At 51.2% G+C, this 24,531-nt stretch overlaps 1 protein-coding gene across 1 annotated transcript in view; it reads left to right on the top strand.

The window, feature by feature from the left end:
• The window catches only part of LOC128277148 (G protein-coupled receptor kinase 1), a 75,097-nt gene extending 54,519 nt beyond the window's left edge, over positions 1 to 20,578 (top strand). Inside the window, exons 4-13 of the mRNA XM_053015595.1 lie at positions 8,625 to 8,726; positions 8,989 to 9,177; positions 14,827 to 15,018; positions 15,760 to 15,915; positions 18,408 to 18,734; positions 19,196 to 19,296; positions 19,365 to 19,583; positions 19,675 to 19,881; positions 19,961 to 20,123; positions 20,193 to 20,578. Coding sequence (XP_052871555.1) covers positions 8,625 to 8,726; positions 8,989 to 9,177; positions 14,827 to 15,018; positions 15,760 to 15,915; positions 18,408 to 18,734; positions 19,196 to 19,296; positions 19,365 to 19,583; positions 19,675 to 19,881; positions 19,961 to 20,123; positions 20,193 to 20,459 — 1,923 coding nt within the window. The 3' untranslated portion in view covers positions 20,460 to 20,578. The remainder of the gene's footprint in view (positions 1 to 8,624; positions 8,727 to 8,988; positions 9,178 to 14,826; positions 15,019 to 15,759; positions 15,916 to 18,407; positions 18,735 to 19,195; positions 19,297 to 19,364; positions 19,584 to 19,674; positions 19,882 to 19,960; positions 20,124 to 20,192) is intronic.
• The last annotated feature ends 3,953 nt before the right edge of the window (positions 20,579 to 24,531 follow it).

Here is a 24,531-nt window from a genome sequence, read left to right as displayed (position 1 = left end):
CGCACACCCAAAGTAATGCTGCTGCTGCATCATCACCATCATCGGGCGGCCGGTCGGTCGGTCGGGGGCGCGTTCCCAAGCCACACTAAGGGCAGGTGGTTATGTGGCTGTAGAACGATGAGTCACGGCGGCCACCACCGGGACCGGGTCAGGCTACCTGGCCCCGCCCGGCCGGGTTTGCTTTCGGTTTCGGAGTTTTCTTTCAATCAAAATAATGAAATGTGAAAAGCGGCGCCCGAGAAGCGTCTTCGCGGGTCCACCGCCACCGTTGCCACCCGCTGCCACCGCTGCCCGTTGCCACCCGCTGCCACCGCTGCCCGTTGCTGTGTAGTAAATGGAAAGGAAATTGGAAAATCCATCCCCGACCGCAATAAAATGGGCAAATAATGGCGAGCCTCGCGGGGTCCCGCGGGTTGCGAGGAGAAGTGATGAATGAGCGATGTTTACCGTGCGAAGAGAGCGCACCTGAATGGGTTGCGCCTCGGCTTGCTCCGGTGTTTTGTCCACCAAAAGAGGACCGGGTGCGGTGCAGTGGCGCGTCCGCAACTCATCAGCATAAAACGGGACAACCCGCCGAGGGGTATTTATCAGCGCGCAGCATATTTCTCGCTACGCTACGGACAGCAAACGACTTAAGCCGTTGGCCCCCAAGGCCGATTGCCGTTGAAGTTTTAATAACTTCCGGTGATGACTTCCGAACTGAGTGGCAAACCGTTTTCCAGAATCGCATCCTGAACGGCGGGACCCGGGATAAATAATATCCGGCCCAACTAACCCCGTTTCAATGGACGAATTGAAGCCGTGGCCAATTGGCCCGTGTGTCACAATTGCAAACACCAGCAGCACCTCTTGCCCGGCTGATTGCCTCTTAATGATTGGTCTGAGCCAACGAAGTGGACCTCCACTTCGTTGACTTCGTGGCGCTTTGAGGCGAGCGGAAGGCACACAATGACACTGGGGTGTGGCGTTAATATGTTGCCGTTGGTCTGCCGTTATCGATCGCAAGACTGGGGCGCACCCCAGAAGCTTTCGCCGCGTAACCGATTAATCTTGACAAAGTAATGAATAGTTTCCGGGAACCGCCCGCGGCCGGCGGCGGGTCAAAAGGGCTCGAGATAAATCTTTATCCGCTTATCGGCGATGGCCGATCGATGGGTTGAGTTCCCGTGCCCGCATCTATCTTCATCAGCCGAGTCACGAGTGTGTGTTGAAAGTGGTTCTTGCGCAGCAGCGGTTCCGATCAATTCGCGGATCGCCTTATCGCCTCCGAAGGGTTTCGATGTGCGCTTCGCGGCTCGCGCCCGACTGCACCCGCAAAGGGTGCAGTCGACAATGTGCAAGTGGCCCCGAGAACAAGGAGAAGAATATGGCCGGGAGGCCCCCCCTCCCTCCCCTTTTTTATGTTGCTAATCGTGAGTAATGGTATTCCATTGCGGTGCGATGAAGCTGCACACACAGGACGCTGTGTCGCCCATGCATAACGTGATTTATGGCCGGTTAGCCCCGCAAAAGACGCATTCACCGGCGAGCCAAGGCAAGGAGCACTTGGCCCTGGCAGATGGAGAATCCGGCTCTTCCGGCGACGGTACTGGGAGCGGAAGTAATCATACGTTTGCCACCGCCACCACGTGCAGAATTAATGGCCATCGGCACGAGATTGCATCTTCCTTTTGTGCCGATTTACGCTGCGTTAAATTACCCGTTTCGACATTTTGAAATGAATGGCTTTTTTGGAACGCGCACATCGCCTTTTCTAAAATTTTTTATATTATATTTTATTTATTAAAAAACTTACGTAAATGCAAAACTGCTCTCAAATTGATTGCCCGTTTTTTTTTGGTGACCCCTTTAAGCTGTGCATCTTCTTACAATCGATAACCAACCACCGAAACGGTGAGGACGCGACAGTGTCCCAATTTGCACGGCGGGCTCGCTGAGGGAAAATCACTCACCATCCGTGCTCCGGGCGCTTATCGAGAAAATCGCCGGAATTTTCCGACTCCTGGAAGCTCCATCTCCTGGGTCGCCACCGCTGCCACCGCCGGGTAATCGCTTTCCAACTCGCCGGGCACGTTGCGACGAGATAAGCGCCCGACGATCACGCCATGCGTTATTAATGCTTCGCCTTGCGCTGCTGGTTCCGGTGGCGGCGTCCTTCAGGAGCCTCCGGTTTCTCTGCCGCTCCGGAGTGTTCGCGTGCGCTGCGCTGTGGGTGATTATAAATATTTTAGCACCTTTTTCGGATCACTTTTCTCCGTGGGTTTGCGTGGTGCTAGGTGTCCCGGTTGGCCGGCAGGAAACCGGCAGGCGGCCGCCGCCGCCAGCACACACGACCTGGTCACCTTTCTCCCGCGGACATCCTTATTAGTAGTGTGTGTTTGTTTGTGTGCGCGGACCAATGGACCTCGGTGTGGCCGGTTCGGGTTATGGTGCGTTTCTTCTCACTTCCGACCGGACCGGAAGTTTTGGGGGGAACAACTCTCTCCCTCGCTCCTTATCGCCCCTGTCTAATGAAGCCGTTTGCGGCCGTCGCCGCAAAATTCCCTCATCGCCGTTTGCTCTATTTGACGCTTTAATTACTGGCGAATGGAGTGTATGGGTTCGCCACCATCGCCTAACCATTTGACTTGTGTTTCACTGTGGTCCTGGATGAGACTTTGGAGTTTGTATCGCACAGTTGTTATTGAGGACAAACATTTCTTCTGATGTCTCGAGCCGCGAGTCTCAACTTTCGCGTTTGAATCATTTTTCTTACTCCAATCATGAAGAGCGTGATTTATGGAGAGACCTTCTTGGTCCGAAGCATCCTGCATGCGCTTGGTCTCGACATCCTTCCTTCCATTCCCTTCTAGTCTTTTTCGGAGTCTTTCTCTAGCATTTGACTTTTCTCCACCATTTTCTTCATGCGTTTTGTGAAGCCTGACCATGACTTCTTCGTCTGAGTTTTTGTCTTATACGTTATTAAGTCAACACCGTCATTCGTTTCCTTAGTTTAGATCGTGGATCGAATATCTTCAGAACGTACTTTTGGTCATCAAAAGTACCAGGTTTCGTGCGATGCGCATTGACCTAACTTCCTGCAAAGGCAAGTTACAAACTTGTTCTGTTTTAAGCTGCAATCCTTTGTCAGATGCCAGACCAAATTTCAGTTTCATTCATTTAGACTTTAAGGTATTTTCAACCCGAACCTATTTGTTGTGAACCAAGATTCGTCCTTCGTCTTTGAAAACACTTTACCTCATCGGACACAAATTATCATATTCCAGCTGGCATAAGTAACGAATCGGATCGTACCAAGGACGAAAAGACGGCTACCGTGCCCCTCGACCTCTTAGCACGTTGCAAGAATTATGGCCGTCGAGGGTTGCCACTTGTGACTTATGTTTTATTTGCTACGCTTGCTTCCGGAAGAAGAGTACACGTTTCGCGTGGGACGAACCCTATTGTACCGCACCGAACCGGAATTTGCCGACTTTGCGCAAATTAATTTCAAATCAGATATTGCCTGTTGCATCGTCGTCGTTGTCGTCGTCGTCGAACGATACGGCTTCCGGGGGCAGTTTACCGTTCCTTCCATCTTTAAAGCCTGTTAACGGTCCTGTCGAAGTCGACCATTCGGCCACTTTTAAAGACCCAACTTGGGTGCTGTAAACGTCCCTCGGTGTCTCTCGCTGCTGCCGTCGGGCTGTTGGCAACGGCGCAGAACAAATTTTCACGCAGAGCACCAAATCCCTGGAGCTGGAGCAACAGCGAGGTAGCACCGGGAGGGTGCGCTAAAAATAGCCATGAAATTTCCCTGGAATGGCGATGGAAAATTGGCCCAAACCCCACCCTCACGGGGGGTGGCCGGATACCGGAGCGAAGGAATCATTTGTGCGTTCACGACGACAACAACAGCGACGACATTCCCCGAACCAAGAGTGGAGTGTGCTGCGAGTGCTGCGTAGTTTTATCCTTTCTCTGTCGGAAAACTTGTTCGAATGCTTTCGGCTGGGCTTAACAACCGTCAGCGATTGATTAATTGTGGGGCAATCAATCTATTGGCTAAAGATCGTGTCGTGATCGAAACGCGAAATCGCATTAAGCATTCATGTAAAGTTTAGGCTTAATTAATTTCACACTGAAAGCCCCCTTCGAGGAGCACCTTTGCGACGACGACGCGGGAGAAACTGACTCCTTTCGGCTGCCTTTCAATACGCCGAAACCCCCCCGGGGGCGGCAGTGTCTTGTCACTCCGAACCCGCGGTCGTTCCGTGCCCCGTTTTGCGTGTGAAACCTTACACCCCATCAACGAGCCCTGCGGCGTCAACAATTTGGTGCGATTTTGGTGACCCCCCGCCATGGACGGGGTTAGAAGGCACCGGAAGGTGTCGGGTAAACGGTGGCTAACTTCTGACCTCGGGCGCCTCGGCAGCGGTGGCACCTTGTGCTGGCGGTGTCCTGTTGCCCGACACCCATCCCACCTGTTGCTGACGGAAATAGGGCTAAAAGGGCACACCAGTTTTACGATTCCTCACAAAGGAACGGAGCAATATCTGCGTCCGGTTTCGGGGGCACATCCTTTGTAACCGTGGCCCTAGAAAAAGGGTCCACTTCATTAAACGTGGCCGGTGGCGAACAACTTTGTTTAATAGGGCCCACCAGCGGCTGCTTTATGGCGGAACTCGCGCTTGCCGCTGCTCGCTCAATCGCACGATCGATCGATCGATCGAGGACTGCTTACGGTGCACCGAGACACGAAAGGGGCGGCAGTCAGAAATAAATCAAACACTCATCATGGGCGCCCAATAAAATCACCATGGTAACGGCCCGATGGTGGACGAAGGATCTGAGCCACAGGATCTCGCAGATTGATCGGCCGCCCCTTATCCTTGAGCCTCCAAAAAGGGCTTAGATTCGAAATGAAATTTTCACACACCATCCTCAATCGTCCCAAGGGTACGCCTGTGTGTGTGCGTGTGTTTATGACCCCAGATAACCATAACAGTGTGACCCAAATAGTGGCCATCTTCGTGGTGGCGGATTTCGATTGGTCCGCGGCACACTGGGGGAACGCTTTAGATACATAATCTCCGATGACGACGTGTCCATCTCCGTGTCCAAATTTCAACTTCTTTCCGGACGTGGACACCAAAATCCCCCGAAATCGATAAGTCGTCATGCCGAGCCGAGGGGACCTCATGCGACATTGTTTTATTTCCGTTTATCGTGTTAAATCTGAAAAAATGGCCCCGGTGGCCAGCCATTTGTGAAACGTAATTCCTTATCGTAAAACTCGGGTTTTTGGAGCAAACCGTCAATCGGATTAGATCCGGTCCAGAATGCGGGATAGCAAACGAAGGCGCTCCGAGAGTTCCGAGAGTCGGCCCATAAAAAGTAAATGCTGGTGGCTTCCGGTGGATTGAGGTTTCCGTTTCCCGTTGGCAAAGATATTTTACAACCCGAGAGCGGGCGAGGCTGTAGAGAGATAGCGAGCCCCCTAATGACCGCTTTTTCGGATCGCTTCTTACTGGTCGCGGACGGAAGGATTCGGCATTCAATCGGGATCCTTTTAATCATTCCTTTTTTTTTTCTCGCGCGCTGCAAATGGCCCGGTTGATTCGAAAAGTAATTTCCAACAAACCCGATGACTTGTTTTTTGTGTGTGTCGTCGGGTTCAACTTTGTCGCATAAATCTCGCCTCGTTCGGCGGTGTAATCACACAGTGCCGCCGCCGCCCGTCCGTCCACCACCCAATTAGGGGGCGCTCTTATTCATGATTTTCATCGCTGCCGCTGCCAAATTAAATGCTACTTCCGGGTTCGAAGAAGGCGCCTTTTTCACGGATCATTAGGATCCCGAATGGTTGACGATTCATTCACCGCTAACCGAGGCGGCCCCCTCGTGGCAAACCCCCTTCGTTTGCTCAAAAAATGCCCTTCTCTTTCTCCCGTGGTGATCCGTTTAGCACTTTGGTGGCATCAGAATTGCCCATTTTGGCGGAAAGAAATCGAAGTAAAAACAAATGTCACGACTTTTCCGTGTCCGCCGGGCGATTGCGGGGGATGACGAAAGCCCTCGCGGGTCTGATTGGTGCTCATTGATTTGGGAATCGAAAACACGTTATTTTGTGGCCCGCGTTGATTGGGATGTGTTTTTCGGGGTTTTTTCTTTCCCTCGGCTCCCGAAAGAGGTCCTTTCGGCTGTTACGGCGCAGTAACATTTCCAGAGACTGTTGCGCCTTTTGCCGTGGGTTGATCACCGTGATCAAGCGGACCGTTGTTTCGTTTTGTCGGTCCCCGTTGTGATTATGCTTGATTTATGTGGGAACTCCTGTTTTGATTTTTTATTGTTAATCACTTTGAAGCTAATTCAAAATGTTATGGCTCTGGCCGTTCCCTTAAACGTCTTACTAAACTTGTCCATATAGCTCTTGGTTCTTGGAGATGTAGCAAAAAAGCAAATGAAATCGAAAAACCTTGTGTTAAGCCAAAGTCTAAGTGTTAAAGTCAAAGTGCCTAATTTTCGCTCCGCTCACTTACACTTTGTATTCTCCGTGGTAATGTTGTGTGCATGTAAGACCTGCGTTCTTACGAACACCGTGCGGAACGGTACGTGAATTGTAAACACAATTAAAATCAGCCAACCCGCTGGTGGCATCTTATCTTTTGCTCGGTGCGCCATTGCCAGTGGTGTGGTCGTTTCCGAAGCACAATTTTTCCGACCAAACAACCATCCCGGAGCGTAGTCTCTGTATTTGTCTTAAGCCCGTTACTGGTTGGTAATTGTTTTAAAAATATCATTTGCCATTCCGCCGTGCCCTCCGTTTGTGGAATATCCCACAGAGGGACAGACCCCACGTCGAACGTCGAGTAATACTTTATTATTTACTTGCACCACAAACTGCGCAGCACTTGACTCGCAAACAGTAACAATGATTTATTATGCTTCAAATTAACTAAATCAATGTACAAAACTTGGCCCTCTAGCGCGCGTCTGCTTTCCTTGGGCCTCCTTGAAGCGATAAGGCCACTCGACAGCCGGCAACACTGCCGGTGAAGCCCCCGTGCGTCGTTTGCAGACACTGCCTCCTGTCAGCGGCAGGCAGACCGCGGGTCTCTCCGTCGTCCCACCCAACGGGGCCGCGACTGCCAAACTGGCCTGGCACACGGACCTTGGCCGGGGCCCGGGCCAGAAAAGATAAACACTGTTATAAACAAAAATAAAGTACCACTAGGAAATAAACAAGCAGCAGCGCCAAAGTGGGCATGCGGGGTGGCCACGGCCGGGCGGACGGCGGAGTGACAGAATATCTGCACGAACCCCCGCGGCCCGTCCTCCCCACACACACACCACGGAAATGCGTGGAAAAAGAAGAACGATGTGGAAAGTTTGGCGCATCCATTTGGTTTGGTGGCCGTTGAATGGGAAATTCATGTGCGACCCTTGGTCGTGGTGTGTTGTGGTGTAAATTGAATCGCGGAAAATCGGCGCAACGGTAATCGGGCTTGAGGGCCGATTTTTCACACTCGTCAAGATTTATTTAGCTCACCTCACGCATCTGTGCGGAGTGGATAATGTTTCACACACTGAGCGAAATGCGCGGAAACGGAGAAAGGCGCGCTCTCGATCGCTGGAAAACGGCAAACAAACACACATCTGGCTATCCTTTTTGTCTGTATTTCGCCATCCAAAACCCAAAGCTTTATTGGCAAATATTTGGCAATTGATGGTCAATTTTTAGCAAGGCGTCTAGGCAATTAAGATTGATATTTTCGACTCATTGTAGGATTAATAGCAAAATCATTAGAATTTCGCGATGAAATAGGATGCAAGATACACTTGGCTGCAACTAAACTGTATCTTTTTGGTGTATAGAATTGTGAAAGGTATTGTTTCAAGGTACTTCCGAGAATGGATAGTTATGGGGCCAAACGTCCACAGCTATTGCATTCGCAGAGCACATGCCTTCCAAACTATCCATCTTAACGAATTCAAACACCTTTGTTCCGCATACATAAGGGGGTCATTTCACGACATTGAGGTGAATATGATGATGATTGGATAGATTTTAATTGAACATGCAAAATTATGAAGAAGACTACATAGATTTGGGAACATTAATGAGGAAGTCAGTTAGCTCAAAGCAGATGGTCATGTCCTGTTTTTGAACTACAAACAGAGCAAAAAGAATCTTTTGCGCTCCGGAGTGTTGCCCTGCGGGTCTCGACGATTTCTTCTGCTGGGTAATTGATGGAGAGCGCTGTAGTCAAGGAGCAGGAATTGCTCAGGAGGACCATCCCCTTATGGACTTATCATCATCAGATGACATTGATTTTGTACTTTTTAATTTAAATCATTTAATTATAGCTCGTGGAATTGCGTGAAATTTAAAATAAGTTTTTGGTTGTTTAGTTCGCAATGGCCTATGTAATTTTTTTACAAAAAACAATCTTTGCCACGAATTTATGTTTCGGTAAAAATGTCGAGCCATTTTGTTAAGGTTTTTGGTTATCTTTTCGATGTGTACAACTGAGCTCCTTCTGCTTCCGGCAAGTTCTTAGCAGCACATAATACAAACGAGTTCCTGTTTATCTTGTACCGGGTTTTTGCTAACGCGATTCCTTCCTTCTCTTCTCCTCCAGATAAAAGCCTACGAAAAGACAGAGTGCCACGACGAGCGGCGGAAACAGGCGCGGGAAATCTACGATAACTACATCATGAAGGAGATGCTGTCCCACACGCATGTAAGTCGGTGCCATTTGGCCAAATCTTTTCCTCCGCCTGGGCCAAATCCCATCAAGTGCGCGCGATTTGATTTAGGAAAAACAATTTAGTCGCTGCGTCCTCCCTTCCTTCCTGCTGCCTTCCTGCAGAGTGATTTGCTGGGTGAAAGAAAAAGTAAATCACCGGTGCCAGGCCAGGCCACCGGCGCTGGGGCTTGATTGTAGAATTTTCCACCCAACTGAGCGCATTTTTCGCATTTCTTTCTCTCTCTGTTCCGGCCAGGAATACTCCAAGGAAGCGGTGGCGCACGTCCAAAAGTATTTAATGAAGAACGAGGTCCCGGTGAACCTGTTCGAGCCGTACATCGAGGAGATCTTCCACCATCTGCGCGGCGAGCCGTTCCGAAAGTTTCTCGAAAGTGACAAATACACCCGCTTCTGTCAGTGGAAAAATCTGGAACTCAACATACAGGTTAGTCGGTGATCGGGGCCCGGGGAAAACGAAGGCTTTTACCGACCGGTCTGCTTTGGATCGAAGCTGCACGAACCTTCTTCGGCCACCTGCCGAAGCTGCCGACTGGAAAAGACGGAATGACGTAAGCTATTTTTAAGCGGCCGTTGAGATCCATCGCGGTGACGCCGGTGCAGGTGCCAGGTGGTTCTTCTTCGGTCCAGGATGCTTATTTTTAGCTCACCATCTAAAAACGCATTTCAGTCTCTTTCGGCAGCTGGTGGTTCGTCGATTCGCGGTGCCGATCTCTCCGGAGTGGATCGTGTTTCTTCGCAATGGCCCAGTGCAATTTCGGGTTGCAGAATCCCCTCAACTTAAAGCATTTCCCGTTTTGTTGTCAAATTTAATTTTCGAAAGTAAACTCCATTAGACTTTCACCAAAAGAAAGCAGCAATCAAACGCAATTACATTAACTGCACGACTCGTTATCATGTTGGCCACAGGATGAGCAGATCGCAGAAGAGCGAATTGAATCCTTAACGCGGCGCCGGTCTCGTTATCGAGAGAACATAATTTCCCACTCCGGCTCCCCGGAGACGGATGCAAAACCTTTGATCCTTTTCGGCTTTTTTCGTTTCGTGACACACACACACAAAAAGCGAGCGAAGTCAGCGGAATTCACCGCCCGCCAGGAAAATTGTGAGGGCAGGAAAATTCCCTTAAATCAGATAAAAATTTCCATTCCACACACAGCCGCCGTCGTGTCAGCCGAGAACCGAGGGAAGATTTGCCACACACATCATACACGCACACAAAAAAAGGTCAAATTGCGGATCGGGGCGCGCGTGTGCCACTTTTCACATTCTCAGATCATCGCATCCTGTGGGTTCGCCTCGCACTCGCGTCAGGGATGATCAATCTGGGTTTCGGTTTCTGGGGCGCTCTTTTTCCGTTTTTTAATCATACCACTCCATCAACAGTGACGTCGTCCGACGGCGTGCCCTACCTAAGGCAGAGGCAGGAAATGGCCCATCGCAGAACACAACGCCGTGTCTCGTTGCTGTGTTGCGTAATTTAAGCAGAAACCTGTGACGAAATTGGCAACAATAAAGCCCGGACTGTGGTGCGCGCGAAAGTGCAGAGTTGGCAATCATCATCACCCCACCGCGTAGTAGTGCCTTCTGTCTTTTTGCCTACACTTGGCCACGTTGGTGCCACTCCGGTGTGCACCGCGAGAAACATCATTAACTTGCAGCAGTCGAGCTCCGTTCCGAGAGCCTCGCTTTGATCATGTGTGGCGCGATTCCAGCGCGAAATTAGACTCGAACGAGACTCCCTGGCCACCCGACGACCTGGTAGTTGCTGCCTTGTTGTGTCGTTCTTGATGGCGATGGAGCAGCAAACAGCAGAACAGTGGCCCCTTTAGTGGCCCGTTTTTTTGCCCAAACACCACAGACTTCCAGGAGACTTCCAGCGGTACCTGGCTGCTGCTTCGCAAAAGGTTCCCCTTTTCGTGTGTCCCATGATTGGTTGCTTATTTGTTGAATTTTTATCGCCATATCCGGCGAGGTACATTATCACACGGAGCGGAGCGCACAATAGAACCCTTCCCCGGGAGCAGGTTGAATTCCGTTCCAGAAGGCATTAGAGTGGTCCGGTGAAGGTAAACGAAGCTTCCTCCGAGGCTTTCTGCACGAAATCCGTTATCCTTTGGCTGGCTTTGGGGTTTAAAGAGGGTGCGCTACGCTATGTGACACACCCGGGCCAATCCTATCGATGAACGACGGGGTGGGGACCGTCTGTTACATGATAATCGATAATCTGCTCAATCCTTTCACAATGTCGATTCCCGTTACCTTAGCAGCCCTTCTGCTGCGGGTGTAATCGGTGAAAGTTTCGGTACTCAACGGTACTCGTAATGGGGCCAATTCCCAAGCCTAAGCCTCCGGTAAGGTTGTGGTTTTTGACTCTGAACCAAAGCAATAAGTTTAAGCAACCATACGTCGGGCAACTTTTCCAAGCCCTAATAGCCCTTATCTGGCCAGCCATAGTTGGTGTGGCCCGCCCGAGTTGAAACGCACCATGCGCCTCCATCGTCGTCGTTGTCGTTTTTTTCCGTCCGAACTCCCTAATGGCCCAAAAGGTCTCGCCCAGTGCGGCCCTCCTCCGACTGTGCATCCTCCGGAATGCAAAACATTTACTCAACCCCCGTCGACTCCTCGGAATGCGGCCAAGCGGAACGGTGATGGAAAGTACCACCAATAGGCAGGAGGCAAAAAAAGTGCCAAATCATTTTCCCCAAAAGCTCCCAACTCACCCGCAGCCCCCGTGTGTGTGTGATGGAAGGCCACAGGGGCGCAAAGTCTCGACTGATTAGATTAGTTTTTTATGGCGGTTTTTGCTGTGATAGGCAAACTTTGGCCGCAATATCGCCACTTGCTAATAATCCATAATAATACTAAAATGAAAACAAGACACACACACCGACCGACCGGCCGGCCGGCCGGTCCCTGGCTGACCTTTTTCCGTGTCCTGTCCCCTGAGATGTTTCACGGCAAATTGCTTCGCTTTTTTTTGCTCTCTGCTGTGAGCAAAAGATAGGATGAAGAGTCCTCGGCCGGAACTGTCTCAAACGACCGTTTAGTGACTGGCCGGCCAACTGTGGCTGAGCTGGCAGTTTTGGGGCCATTTTTCGGCACCGTTGCGAATGTTTATTCGAGGCCATTCGGTGAGTGATATTTTAATTTTTAAACTTCCACATAGCCCGACCCTGACCACCATCACCGGGGGCCGCGTTCGGCGGACCCTTTGGTGCGGATTAATTTTGTATGCAGCGCAAAGTTCAGCAGGAAACCGTTTTGCGTGTACGCGCCACCACCGATCCTGGGGGAAATTTGATGGCGACGGCACTGGCTTATGGCCGCAATCGTCGGTTCGACAAACGGCGCTCATGTTTTTTTTGTAGCTCTACGACTCCGGTGCCGTGTTTGCAAATTTCCGGAGAACTACTAGCGCCATCTGCGAACACAAATGTTCGATTCGATTTCGAGGAATCCAATCTAGGGCACCACACACACTCCGTCCGGGATGGAATGGCCGGTTTCGGGTCGCGCGCGATATTGTTCCTGTCTGGAGAATGGAATTTAGCATTCAATTGTCCACTTCTTTGGCAGTCGCATTTCATCAATTTTAAGCATTCATGCCAAAATCCCTGACCAAAACCTGTGTGTCCGTCGTCGCCACAGGCCATAAACTGCAGACACAGAACGGCATTTTAATGGCAAACAGCAGGAGCATGTGGATCTCCAGCGATGCGCGCCGCCGTGTCCTTCATTTAAAGCGTTAATTAAATCAAGTATCAAGTCGAATCAATTTCCGTCGCCCGGAACACCGAAACGCAGCCCCTGAAGAGCCGGCGACGGCGACGGACAGAAAGATATCCTTCGGTTGGGTTGTTTTTTTTTGGCGTTCTCCAACCACATGTGGCCTTCTCGAAACAGTATCTCTCTCTCTCTCTATGTGTCTCTGTCTCGCTGGTTCCGAATGGCTTCGGCAACGGCAGCGCTCGCGGATGTCGTGTTCGTTATCTTCTGGCGACATTACGCCATGCGGCGCGCTGTTTTTGCCGTTGCCTATTCCTTGCCCATTCCTTGGGCGTTTGTATGTGTGTATGCTGGCGCTGCGGTCTTCGGCCATTGTATGTGCGTACGGTTTGATGATAGAAGCTTAGCCGGATGAGTGATTTCATTTTTTCGCTCCACCGATGAGGAATGGAATGACTTGATTTCATTCTCCATTTCTTTCGGCCCCAGGCCCCGGCCTCGGCCCGGCACAGTTTTCGTGTCCGTTTCGTGTGTCCACCAGCACACAGGAGTCAAGTGCCGTTGATCCGTTACTTTACTAGCGTCGTCGAGCGAAGCTTAAGCTGTTAACTCGCATCAAAATGTGACCGCCGCCCTTGAGGGGAAAGTTTTTGACCAACGAAAACAGAAAAGTCGAGCGTCCTTTGCATCATCTTTTTGTCGCCCATCGGCGCACCTCCCACTGGTTGCCGCTACTGGCCATAGCTCATTGGCTTAAAGTCGTAAAAACTAACGATAATGACACGCTTTCGCTCTCTTGGACTCGGTATGATGTTGGTTCGTCTGACGACCTGGTCCGGAACCATTCGAATAGGGATAATAGGGGGCCATGGCCGTTACAATAAATTGGCCGCGCTCTTCTGGGTAATTAGAGGGTTGGCAAAACATTTCTCGAAGCCGGACTCTTATCGTCGCCACGCAATCGAGTCCATCACTTAATCGCGCGCTGTAAACGTACCAAAGGAACCCTGCCCAAGTAGGCCGCCGATCCTCTATTGATCGATTGCCAAATTGACGCTTTCCGCCTCCGGCGCCGCCGGATGTGGTGAGAAGGAGCGAAAAAAATGGATTGGACGTTGTCATCTTTTGACAGTTCGGCACGGCACTGTTGGTGACAATCCCCGTTTTGGGCCCTCACGGATTTCATCACCGGTTTTCTTCCCTCCGCGCGCTGTGACACAATTTGGCACCACTTGCCCTGCGCTACGAAACGAAGGAAGTTCCACTCTCCTACTTTCAATCTGTCTGCCCTACGATCTCGGATACGCGGTGGCTTCCGGTGAAGGTTTCCTCGTTTTTAAAAAGTTCCATCCGACCAAGCGTTTCCGGGGGCGGGAAGGACCCAACGCTGAAATCGAGGAATTCAATTAGCGAGGCGTTCGTAGCTGGATCGATGCTCGTTTCGGGGCCACTTTTGGGCGTTCTCTCTCTCTGGTGTGACACTCGTCGTCACGAGCGCTCGGGATCGCATCGGGTGATCTTTGATGAATTCCGGTGACCGAAAACATAGAGTTCTTCCTCGAAGGAAGGAGCGTGCTGCTGAAGATTTAATTTCAAATCAATTAAATCCGATGCCGGGCGTCGGCCGTCGAGCCATAAAAAGGGGTCCGGGGTCCGCTCATTCATCTTTTGGTGGAACGCGCGGAATTTACGGCCGCGGACGGGTACATCAAACCGACATTAACTACCGTCACGAGTCTGTGAGTTCGTATTTTCTGCGCCGCGGCTCACCTTTTACGACCCAACGCGGTGCGATGATTACCGACGCGCCGCCCGCCCGCGGCACAACAGGACTATATTTTATTAGGTGGAAAATCGTGCTCCAATCGCCTTTGTTGTCGGCGTTAGGGATTTTTCATCCTGGCCCGGCAGCCTGGTCAAACTGTCCGTTAATTAATCGAATTATCTAATCGTAACAACCGCACGGAAACGTGACGCCCGTTCGTTCGGTTCGATTGTGTTCCTCAGTTCCATAGACAGGCGGCAAAAGCGTTTCGTTTCGTGCCACGTAACGTGTCGATGGTAATGATTCCTTCATCAGAAATGTTTGATTGTTGAGTTCGTGTTTCGAACCGGTCCGCAACCGTCCGCTGGGGTACAGTTATCGGCGCATTGGAGATATCGCTGATGAGCACGCAAAGACACAATTGACATGCAGTTACAGTTTTTTTTACGTCAATTTACCTTGCGTGCCGTGGGCGACCATGCGCCTCCATCAAGAAGAAGACGGCTCGGCTCGGCCCGAAATCGCTGGGTGTGATTCTTTGGGTTCCTAATTTTCGGCCTCTCCCCTCCCGTTCACTTCCAGCTAACGATGAACGACTTCAGCGTGCACCGGATCATCGGACGGGGCGGCTTCGGCGAGGTGTACGGCTGCCGGAAGGCGGACACGGGCAAGATGTACGCGATGAAGTGCTTGGACAAGAAGCGCATCAAGATGAAGCAGGGCGAAACGTTGGCCCTCAACGAGCGGACGATGCTGTCGCTGGTCAGCACGGGGGTAAGTTTCGTGGAGCGTGGATTTAAACTGCATTCCGAATTTGCCTACTTTAAGGAGTGAGTTTGCTGCGAGAATTTATTGCACTCGGTGGCCCGTAAAGCGCTAAGGGCATCATAAATCCGGCGGGATTATGTGATATTCACTTCACCCATATGTCGTTTCGGGTAGTTTTCCCCGATAGTGTGGGATAACAACTTTGTCTTCGTTGGCTCTGGCGCAAGATTTACTACCCAGCCGGCCAGGGATCCGACACCGCACGCCGCGAGGGGGCCTTAACCGTGCACGGTGCATAACGCTTCATCATTCGAAGATGGGCCAGGGCCGGAGGGGCAGAAAAAACCCGGCTAGAAGATTAAGATGAAGACCCTCTCGCGGCACGTGCTCGAAGTGCGCCCGAACGACCGGTTGAAATCGGTTGATCATCGAGACGGACTTCTGCCCGGCGATGATCAGCACGCAAGTGCTCTGAAGTCGAACTGGGGGCCACGAAAATCTCGTACACACACACACGTACAGTCGGGTCACCCTCGCCGACGTTCGACGTCCATCAATTACTTTGTGTCCCGGTGGTGGCGAGAGCACTTAATATGAAAAGTTTTGCCCCCGAAAACTTTCCCACTAAACCGTCATGAACACATAACGACGACGACTCCCGCCGCAAAGGGTGTGGCAGGGGGGCAGGAGGAAGTGAGTTACGAGGACGAGGCCACTAACGTTCGTTCTTTCTTCGCCAATCTGTAGGTGGACTGCCCGTTTATCGTGTGCATGACGTACGCCTTCCACACGCCGGACAAGCTGTGCTTCATCCTGGACCTCATGAACGGCGGCGACCTGCACTACCATCTGTCCCAGCACGGGGTCTTCAACGAGTCGGACATGAAGTTCTACGCCGCCGAGGTAAGTCCCAACCGTGTGGCCTCAAAAGCCGAATTAATCTGTCGCTTTCCGTTTATTTTTTGGCACCGGATCTTTACCACCCGGACCCCGGAACCGAATCGAGTGATTAAAGAGAAACAGAGTGGGGAGAGAGAGGGAGCGGAGAGACGGTTTAATTACGAAACACCTGCGTGCTTTGGCCAGAAGAGTGATCAGAGTAATCCAAACTATTCGCGATGGGCGGATCCCGACTATCCCGACCCACCCGAAAAGGGCTGCCATTCGCAGTCCGTTAGATGATGATTAACGACCCTGTTGCCTGTAGCGCCCTAAACCCGTGCCCGGGGGCCACGCGCGAAATGAGTATGTTTCCTGTGGCGCACTACCGCCGGGACCACCACCAGCACGGGAACCATGCGCCCCCATGATTACGGGCTTTATTGAAGTTTTAACGGTCAATTTATTACATTGGTCTTCGGCCGCCCGTTGGGGGCGGGTTTTACGGTTCCCCGGGCCCCCGGCGAAGAAGTTGCACAACGCTCGGGGGCCGTTGTTGCCGTTGGGCAGCACCATACCTTTATGGCGTTTTTTAATGCCAGTCCAGTCCAGAACATCCTGCGGCGGCCGCCGCCTCTCGGTTATGAGCAGTACGAGTTGGCGTCCCCCGTGCGAAAAGGATGATTTATAGTAGAACCATGCGCCCACGATGCAGCGCCCACGAGTAAAACAGTGTTTTTATTGCAAAAGTGTACCGTAAGTTTTCGCTGCACGCCCGGAAGTGCTTCACCGAAAATCCCTGGCCGCCGCCCCGCACCGAGTTCGACTGAGATGGGCGAAATGAACCTTTTATATAATAACCTGGGACTTTCGGGAATCGTCTAATGCAATATTTCGAACAGGTCATTAAACGGTAAAACGGAGGCACCACCGCGGCCTCAATCTGAAAATATGGTAATTCGCTACCTCTCTGCATCATCGGGGTTATCGAATTAACATAATCAAACGGGGAATCGGCTTGGCCATGCCAGGGCAACAGGTGGAAAACGCGGTGCGGAGAGGCTAATGCTACGCCCCAAAGAGTGCTCTTTGGGGCGCTGCACCACGGACAAACTTCCGCTCGCGGGAATCGATAATTTTAAACGACGCTTTAAATTGACGGCCAAACGATCCCGGGGAATGTTTCGAATTTAATTCACCCACCCCACCGGGCGCTTGGGCTCTGGCCCGGGCTGTGCAAGTTCCCGTATCACGTAATGCCAGACGGCAGCGGAATATCGCTTTCTCCGGGGTGAGTTTCGCAACAGTTTTTTATCGCCCCAAAGGGCCCAATATTGGATCGCTTTTTTTCCCCCAGTTCTCCGTCCGTCGGTACGCCGCGAGTCCCGGTGCCATTCCATAACTTGTGCGGAAGCGAATCCGATTAAAATTTCATTCATTAAAGCACCGAATGTCGCGTCGATGTGGTGTGCCGGTGCCCGCCAGGGAAATGTGGCCTCCGATTGGGCGATTGGCAAGAAGGTTGATAAAAATTATTCATTCATTCGCGCGCCCGCCGTTCGCTTTCTAGCGGCCAATACACTGCTACTCTACGCCACAGCCGTCGGTCGGTCGGTTCGATTTAAAGAAATGAAAAATAGATTCATGAAGACTAGTGGCGCGGGGAGCGGCAGGATATGGGAAGCATAATGGCGCTGCAACCGGTCGCACGGGCGGGCACTACACGGGGATTGTAAAGTGTACCTGTGCGGGGCTCTAAATAATAGAACTCGCTCTTCCAGATACATAAAAGAGGATCGATTTTAAAACAGTTTCCATTTCTCGCTAAAAACTTTATGGGTGATTTTGCACCGGGATGCGACCAGGTTACTAAGAAACTAAACGTCACAAACACTATTTGAGAACCTTAGCACAACGACAACCACGGCATAGGTTGCTACGTTTCACGGTCGACATTGAACCCTGCCTAGAATGAATTTTAAAGTTTTATGTTACTTTACTAGTTCGAGGGTCTGGCGAGTGAAATGAAATGAACATTGATAATTATGTTTCATGCAGATAAAGTTTTCAGCAGGCAAGTGGTTTAAAATCTAAAACTGTTGTTGTTGCTTTTTTCCGATTGAATATTGATTGAGGTGTATTTCCGCGGTAAGCACTGCAGGATGGATCAACGTTTTGACAACCGTGATCCCAGCCGACAAGAACACCGACAGCAACAACTCAGATTCCTTCTTGGTTAGTCTTGGTTCAACGGTCTTTAGAGAGAACCATAAAAACGAGCACCAAATGGTAATAGCGTAGCATTGCAAATCGTATCAATGTTCTTTAATCGCAAGATGTCGGGACGCCCAGGGCTACTACGATGTGTCTAATTTTCGAATGCGGATCTGTCAAAACCTTCAACGTCATATTCAATTGCACCGTTTATTTTTTAAAGGAATTTAAAGAAATTGAACAGAGACTATAACAGAACATTAAATACCGCTCCGTCATTTACATTTTCCGTCCAACCACAGGTAATCCTCGGACTGGAGCACATGCACAAGCGGTTCATCGTGTACCGGGACCTGAAGCCGGCCAACATTCTGCTGGACGAGAACGGCCACGTGCGCATCTCCGATCTCGGGCTGGCCTGTGATTTTAGCAAAAAGAAACCGCACGCCTCGGTCGGCACGCACGGCTACATGGCGCCGGAAGTGCTGTCGAAGGGCACCCCGTACGACTCCAGTGCCGATTGGTTCAGCTTCGGCTGCATGCTGTACAAACTGCTCAAGGGTCACTCGCCGTTCCGGCAGCACAAAACCAAGGACAAGCACGAGATCGACCGGATGACGCTCACGATGGTATGTGTTGAAATGTTCTACTTTTGCCCTATTTATTTGCCCCGCCCCCCCGCGCTCTGCATTCTTCTGGTTTCGGAATTGACTTGGGGGACCGTTTGGCTAACACCGTTTTACGTTGCTCATTTACTACTAACCCTAAAAGCACACAAACTAACAGGTTTTTCTCCACCAAAGAAACGCTTTCGTTAGTAGCGCCCGTCCCCGTCCGGTCTGCGTGTGTCTGCGAAATTCAAAATTCAAAATCGAGTTGGAAGAGACCTGGCCCCCCAGAAAATTGGTGCACGCAGTGCCGGCGCCCCTCCCGTTTGGGACTAACAAAGTCCCCCGAGCCACCCGCGCCACCTCGCTCACGTAATCACTTTCGCCTTTCCCGCCCCGCCACCCCGTCCCACCGACAGCGAACGAAAATTGTGTATGAATAATGAATGAGTATCTTAAAAAAGCAACCTTCCTGCTTGCAGAACGTGGAACTGCCGGAGTCGTTCAGCAAAGAACTGAGAGACCTGCTGGAGGGCCTGCTGCAGCGCGACATCGACAAGCGGTTAGGCTGTAAGGGTGGCGGGTAAGTAGAGGACGCGGCGCCGGTGACGGTCGGTCAATCAATAATGCGTCCCACACACACCCAATCAGGGCGGAGGAGGTAAAGTCGCACCCGTTCTTCACCGGCATCGACTGGAACCAGGTGTACTACCAGAAGTACACGCCACCGCTGATACCACCGCGCGGCGAGGTCAACGCCGCCGACGCGTTCGACATCGGCTCGTTCGACGAGGAGGACACCAAGGGCATCAAGCTGACCGAACAGGACCAGGAACTGTACCGGTACTTCCCGCTCACGATCTCGGAACGGTAAGGGCCGCGCGCGCGACTTCCGCGTAAGCTCGCTCTCCGGCATTCGCTCTAATCCGCCTTCTACTTTCCGCCGCCCGCGCGCACGCAGGTGGCAACAGGAGGTCGCGGAAACGGTGTTCGAGACCGTCAACACGGAGGCGGACAAGCTGGAGCAGAAGCGGAAGGCCAAGCAGAAGCAGCGCTTCGATGCGGACGAGAAGGACTCGGACTGCATACTACACGGGTACATCAAAAAGTACGGCGGATCGTTCGCGTCCGTCTGGCAGACGCGCTACGCCAAACTCTATCCCAACAGGTAGGTCGAGCTCTCGGGACCGCACCCGTTTCCGTGTTCCCCCGACGACTGCATGAACCGCCCTTTTCGTTCGTTACAGACTGGAACTACACACCGACAGTGGCAGCACCAAGCCGGAGCTGGTGTTCATGGATCAGATGGAGGAGGTGTCACCGGACTTTGTCCAGTTCAAGAACGAGCAGTGCGTACAGATACGGTTTCGCGACGGCATCCGGGACGGCAAACTAATCCTCACCAATTCGGTAAGGCACCGGACAAAAGTCGTCCTCGCCAGATCCGCTTAAAAATTCACTTTTTCCTCTTTTCCGTAGGACGAGATCGGGCTGAAGGAGTGGGCCCTGTCGCTGCGGGCAGCGCACAAGGAGAGCCAGGAGCTGCTCGGGTCGATGGCGAAAAAGGCGGGCAAGATTTACGGCACCGAGGGCCAACGTGGTGCCGCGGACACAGGCAAGCAGGCCGGTGGTACGGGCGGCGGCGGCGGAATGATCATCTCCAGCGGTGGCGGCGGCGGCGGGGGAGCCGGCAGTGGCGTGATCGGGGGCGCCGGCCCGAAGAACGCCAACGGAGGCTCCAACTAGCGGTTGCTGTTACGATCTCGGTCCTGCTTCATAGAACCGAATCGTCTGAAGGAACCACTGCTGAAGATGAAGTGCAAGGATACCTAAACACACACACCAAGTGTGGTTACCATGGTAACGCCGGCGTCGGCTACCCGTTGGTTGTCGCAAGGCCTGCCTCTCCTGCTGGTGATCGATGCCGGTGCCGACGCCCATCCGACGTGCATTGTTTTTGGCTGGTTCCGTGTGTGAGTGCGGCCAACGTGGGCGCAGAATAGTATTACGACTTGACGACTCCGAGAAGCAAAACGGGTTTTTTCTATTAGGAAAACAAAAAGGAGTTGAAACGCCACATGATAAAAACGATGGGGCGGTGATAGAAGCGAGGTGTGGTTCCGTTGAACGAAGATTCGCACCCACGACGCAGACACGTACGCCACGCCGCACGAACTCGAAACGCGTAGAAGTATAGGAAAGAGTAGGTGGACAGTAAGCCGCAAGTGTGCTTTTTTCCTGTTGTCCCCCCATCCGCGTGTGGGGCCCTCTCTTATATGTGGCGACTGATCGATATCCGGGACAGTTTGATATTTGATAGGTTTAGTAGAAAGCAGGGCAGAAAGCAGGGCCATTTCAGTCACATGACAGCAGCAGCAGGGAAAGTATTAGCAGCCGGCACAGCGGTCAAAGTGTGGTCGATAGGGGCATGCCCTGGGACCGGAGGTTTTCTGTCGGTTCAGCGCCGGTTCGAACGCGTTACTGACATGTCTCGGCGCAGCAGGAAGCAACACGCGCCCGGGGAGACTATAATAATCAGACTAGTGATAATAACCCGAACCCGATAGTAAATAAACAGAGAGCCACCCCCCACACACATGTTTAGACTAGTGAATGTGTCAATTTAGTATCGTACGAAGATCGTGATAACAGATGTAAACAGGAGAGAGAAGAGGGGCGAGAGAGAGAGAGAGGAATAATTAGGTTACGAGGTCCTCAAACTAAAATCTTATTACCACACAAGGCTAAACACACAACCCACAACAGCAGCAGCAGCTAGAAAGTTTGGGGCAGCGCCCGGGGCCCGGGGTGAAAGTTTTAAAAACGACCTTTGCACTGAGTAGCTCACAATTAGGTAAATCCCGACGAACCCGGCGGATGGCACGCATGCTCCTCTGCCGCAAGAGAGTGCAATCAATCCAACATTCTTCCATTATCAATTTAGTTTGATAGTGCGCAGCGAGTAGCGAGGAAAGCGCGGGAGCAACCGAACTTAGTTTGCAGCTTCCTTTGCTCACGATCACGATCATGCACGATCATGCACGGAGTACAAGGTTCTTGTCGCTGGTTTCTTTTGCGCGTTTTACGCTCCAGCTGTTGTTCTCCTTGTTGCTGGGTCACGACACAATCAATGACAATAGGGCGACACCGCGCTTGCAGCGTTGTGTGGCATCAAGAAAGGAAGCTCTTAACCCGTTCTCTAACTAACCGAAAGCCCAAGCCCGCCGGCGCATACCCGGCGTTACTGGTAGTGTGTGTGTGTGTGTTACGTGTGGACACGTAGATTCCTCAGCATTTGTCAACTACACATACACTCTCCCGCGGCGTCTTAGGTGTGGCGCAGTCATCCACGACGACGACGACGCTCCCCCGTAGCTGGTGTAGATTGAGAAAGAAAAGGGAAAACAAACAAAAAAGTATATATACATAGAACTACAAAAAGCGCACGAACAATCCTCAAAAGTGTTACAATGCAAATAATAAGAATGCGACGACCGCGAAAGGCGCGAGAGGCGTATCGGTCCATTGCAACTGGAACGGAACAGAACGGGTGCCGAACACCGTCGAAGAACACACACAGGCAGACGGTAGTTTACAATCAATTAGCCCTAGCGTAAGGACTCCCGTGGACACACACATGGAGCAGTGGAGTAAGCCGATGGAGCCGATATCCTATCTCTAGATGATAGTAGCTGAACCCCCCCACTGAATATGCATCTTAAATCGATGTGACTCTGGATGTGGCATAGTCTAATATCCCCCCGTGCCCGTTGCAAACCGCAGCCGGTGGACGGCGGGCCGGGTACGATACGATATTAATTAACTGACTAATAATGTCTCCCAATGTGGAAGTGTGTAGTGAAGGAGAAGAAAAGCAAACGGAAACCCTTTGGAAAAGGTAGCAGCCAGCGGCAGACAGAAAGCTAACAAAAACAAAACAAACAAAAAGTAACATATAAATTCAGCAGCTCACTGTTATGCAACACCAAGACTTTAGAGTAGATGATTTGGTTTCGTTCTTTCATCGTTCATGATATCGTTCATTATCGAGCGTGTCCGAGGCGAGCCAGGCCACGGCGGCACACAGAGAGTGCAGAGTGCATATAACGCGTTAAATCTTCATTGTATCTAGCTACGAAACAAAAAACGGTGTATCCAACGGGGGAAAGACGGTGGAAAACGGTGGACGAAAGCAGCAATCAAACGGCCGCAGCTTCTTTTACAATTCATATCTCTATTCTTTGTTATGTTTGTATTTAATCGCTCCACTAGTGTACAATATTATCTTTCTCTTTGTTTATTTTGAATCTTTGCTTCGTCGTCACTTTATCTTTTCATATTTTATAATACTTTCTACTTGTTTCGTTACCCACCGCAATTTTGTTCGGTGTGCCTGCTTCGGTTTGATTGCGTTTTGTGCTCCGTTCCACCGACGATCCTACGGATTTTGCATTTAAATTTATAGTAAAAATCGCCATCATCATCGCTCGAGCGAGAGACAGGCCCCAGACAGGAAGGGGGCACTCGGTAAAGCTTAGTTCACGCACCACCACCACACTTAACCCACATTGTGTTGTGTTGTTGAACATAGGGTCAAACAATCGATAAAACATACATTACATTGCGAAACGAATCAAACCCTAAAGCGTCGCATCCGCCAGGCGCGATCGTGTGGTGCTTCGATCGTTCAAAATCTCGCGGGGACATCTCGCGGAAGTGTGGTGGTCCTTTATGTAGCCAGCTTTTCCGCGATCGAGTGTGGGGATTGCGAACACAGATTGCAACGGCTTCTCCTGTACATAGGCGTTCCTCGCGGTGCTCCGCGGTAGTTCCTTTCGCCCATGCGCCCATCTGTGTGCGTGTTTGTGTATATGTATGTGTATGTTTGTAGCAAAGCGAGATCGTGTAGAGAGATGCTGTTATTGTTTCAAGTTCACTTTAGGCTGGGCTCGTTTGCGATCGTTACCTTTTCTCCAGTTTCGTTCGACACTGTATGGAGTGCAATTGTTGCATAAAACGGATTCCGATAGCTCTAAACTCAAGACGCGCGATCGATGGATCGCGAGACATGAATATATAATGCACCCACGGACACCACTCATTCAGATTTAATCGAAAACCCACACCCGCACGCCCGCAAGCAGTGTACAATATAAGCGGACAAGTGTAGAGTTAGTAGTCCCCATATGCAGCTGTATGCACCGTTGTTATAGCCGCCTCTCGCCGCACGATCGGGAGGCAAAAGGATCGCCCGGATCGTCCGGATTGCAATGAGTTTGCTGCAATATGTTGCGCGCGCAAGATCACAGATCACGCAGATGAAAGTATTTTCTATGAACAAATGGACGTAGTAAACAAAATACCCCGGTACGTGTTTATCGGTACGGGTCGCCATTGTGCTCCATTGTGTAGAGAGAGCAAGAGAACAATATGACCCAGGTGCACCAGTGTGTGTGCATATTATTACTTAATATTATAATGACACTGGAGCCCGCCTCCGTATGTGGAAGGAAGGCCTTCTGGCGCACGATGTAGAGAACTTTTTAAAATCATTTACCATCATACACACACAGCGGCGGAACGGCTCGCGGCCGTGCGGTGATGAATGGCAGCAAACATGATGCCATAATTTACCTTTGCCAAAAATAACAAAAAAGCAAAAAGAAACGCGCAATGGGAGATACCGATATAAAGGAAAACAAAAACCAAACCTCTAGTGATTGGCGGCAGCGCCTGCCTGGCGCGTAGAGAGGCGCCGTTAGTGTGTCCTCCCCGCGACAGCAGGCGGTTCCTCTGTGAATTGTATGTGTTAATTTAA

This window comes from Anopheles cruzii, chromosome 2 (assembly GCF_943734635.1).
Source record: "Anopheles cruzii chromosome 2, idAnoCruzAS_RS32_06, whole genome shotgun sequence".
Taxonomy (NCBI): Eukaryota; Metazoa; Arthropoda; class Insecta; order Diptera; family Culicidae; genus Anopheles; species Anopheles cruzii.
Note: the sequence above shows the minus strand (reverse complement) of the source record. Positions and strands in the feature narration are given on the sequence as shown.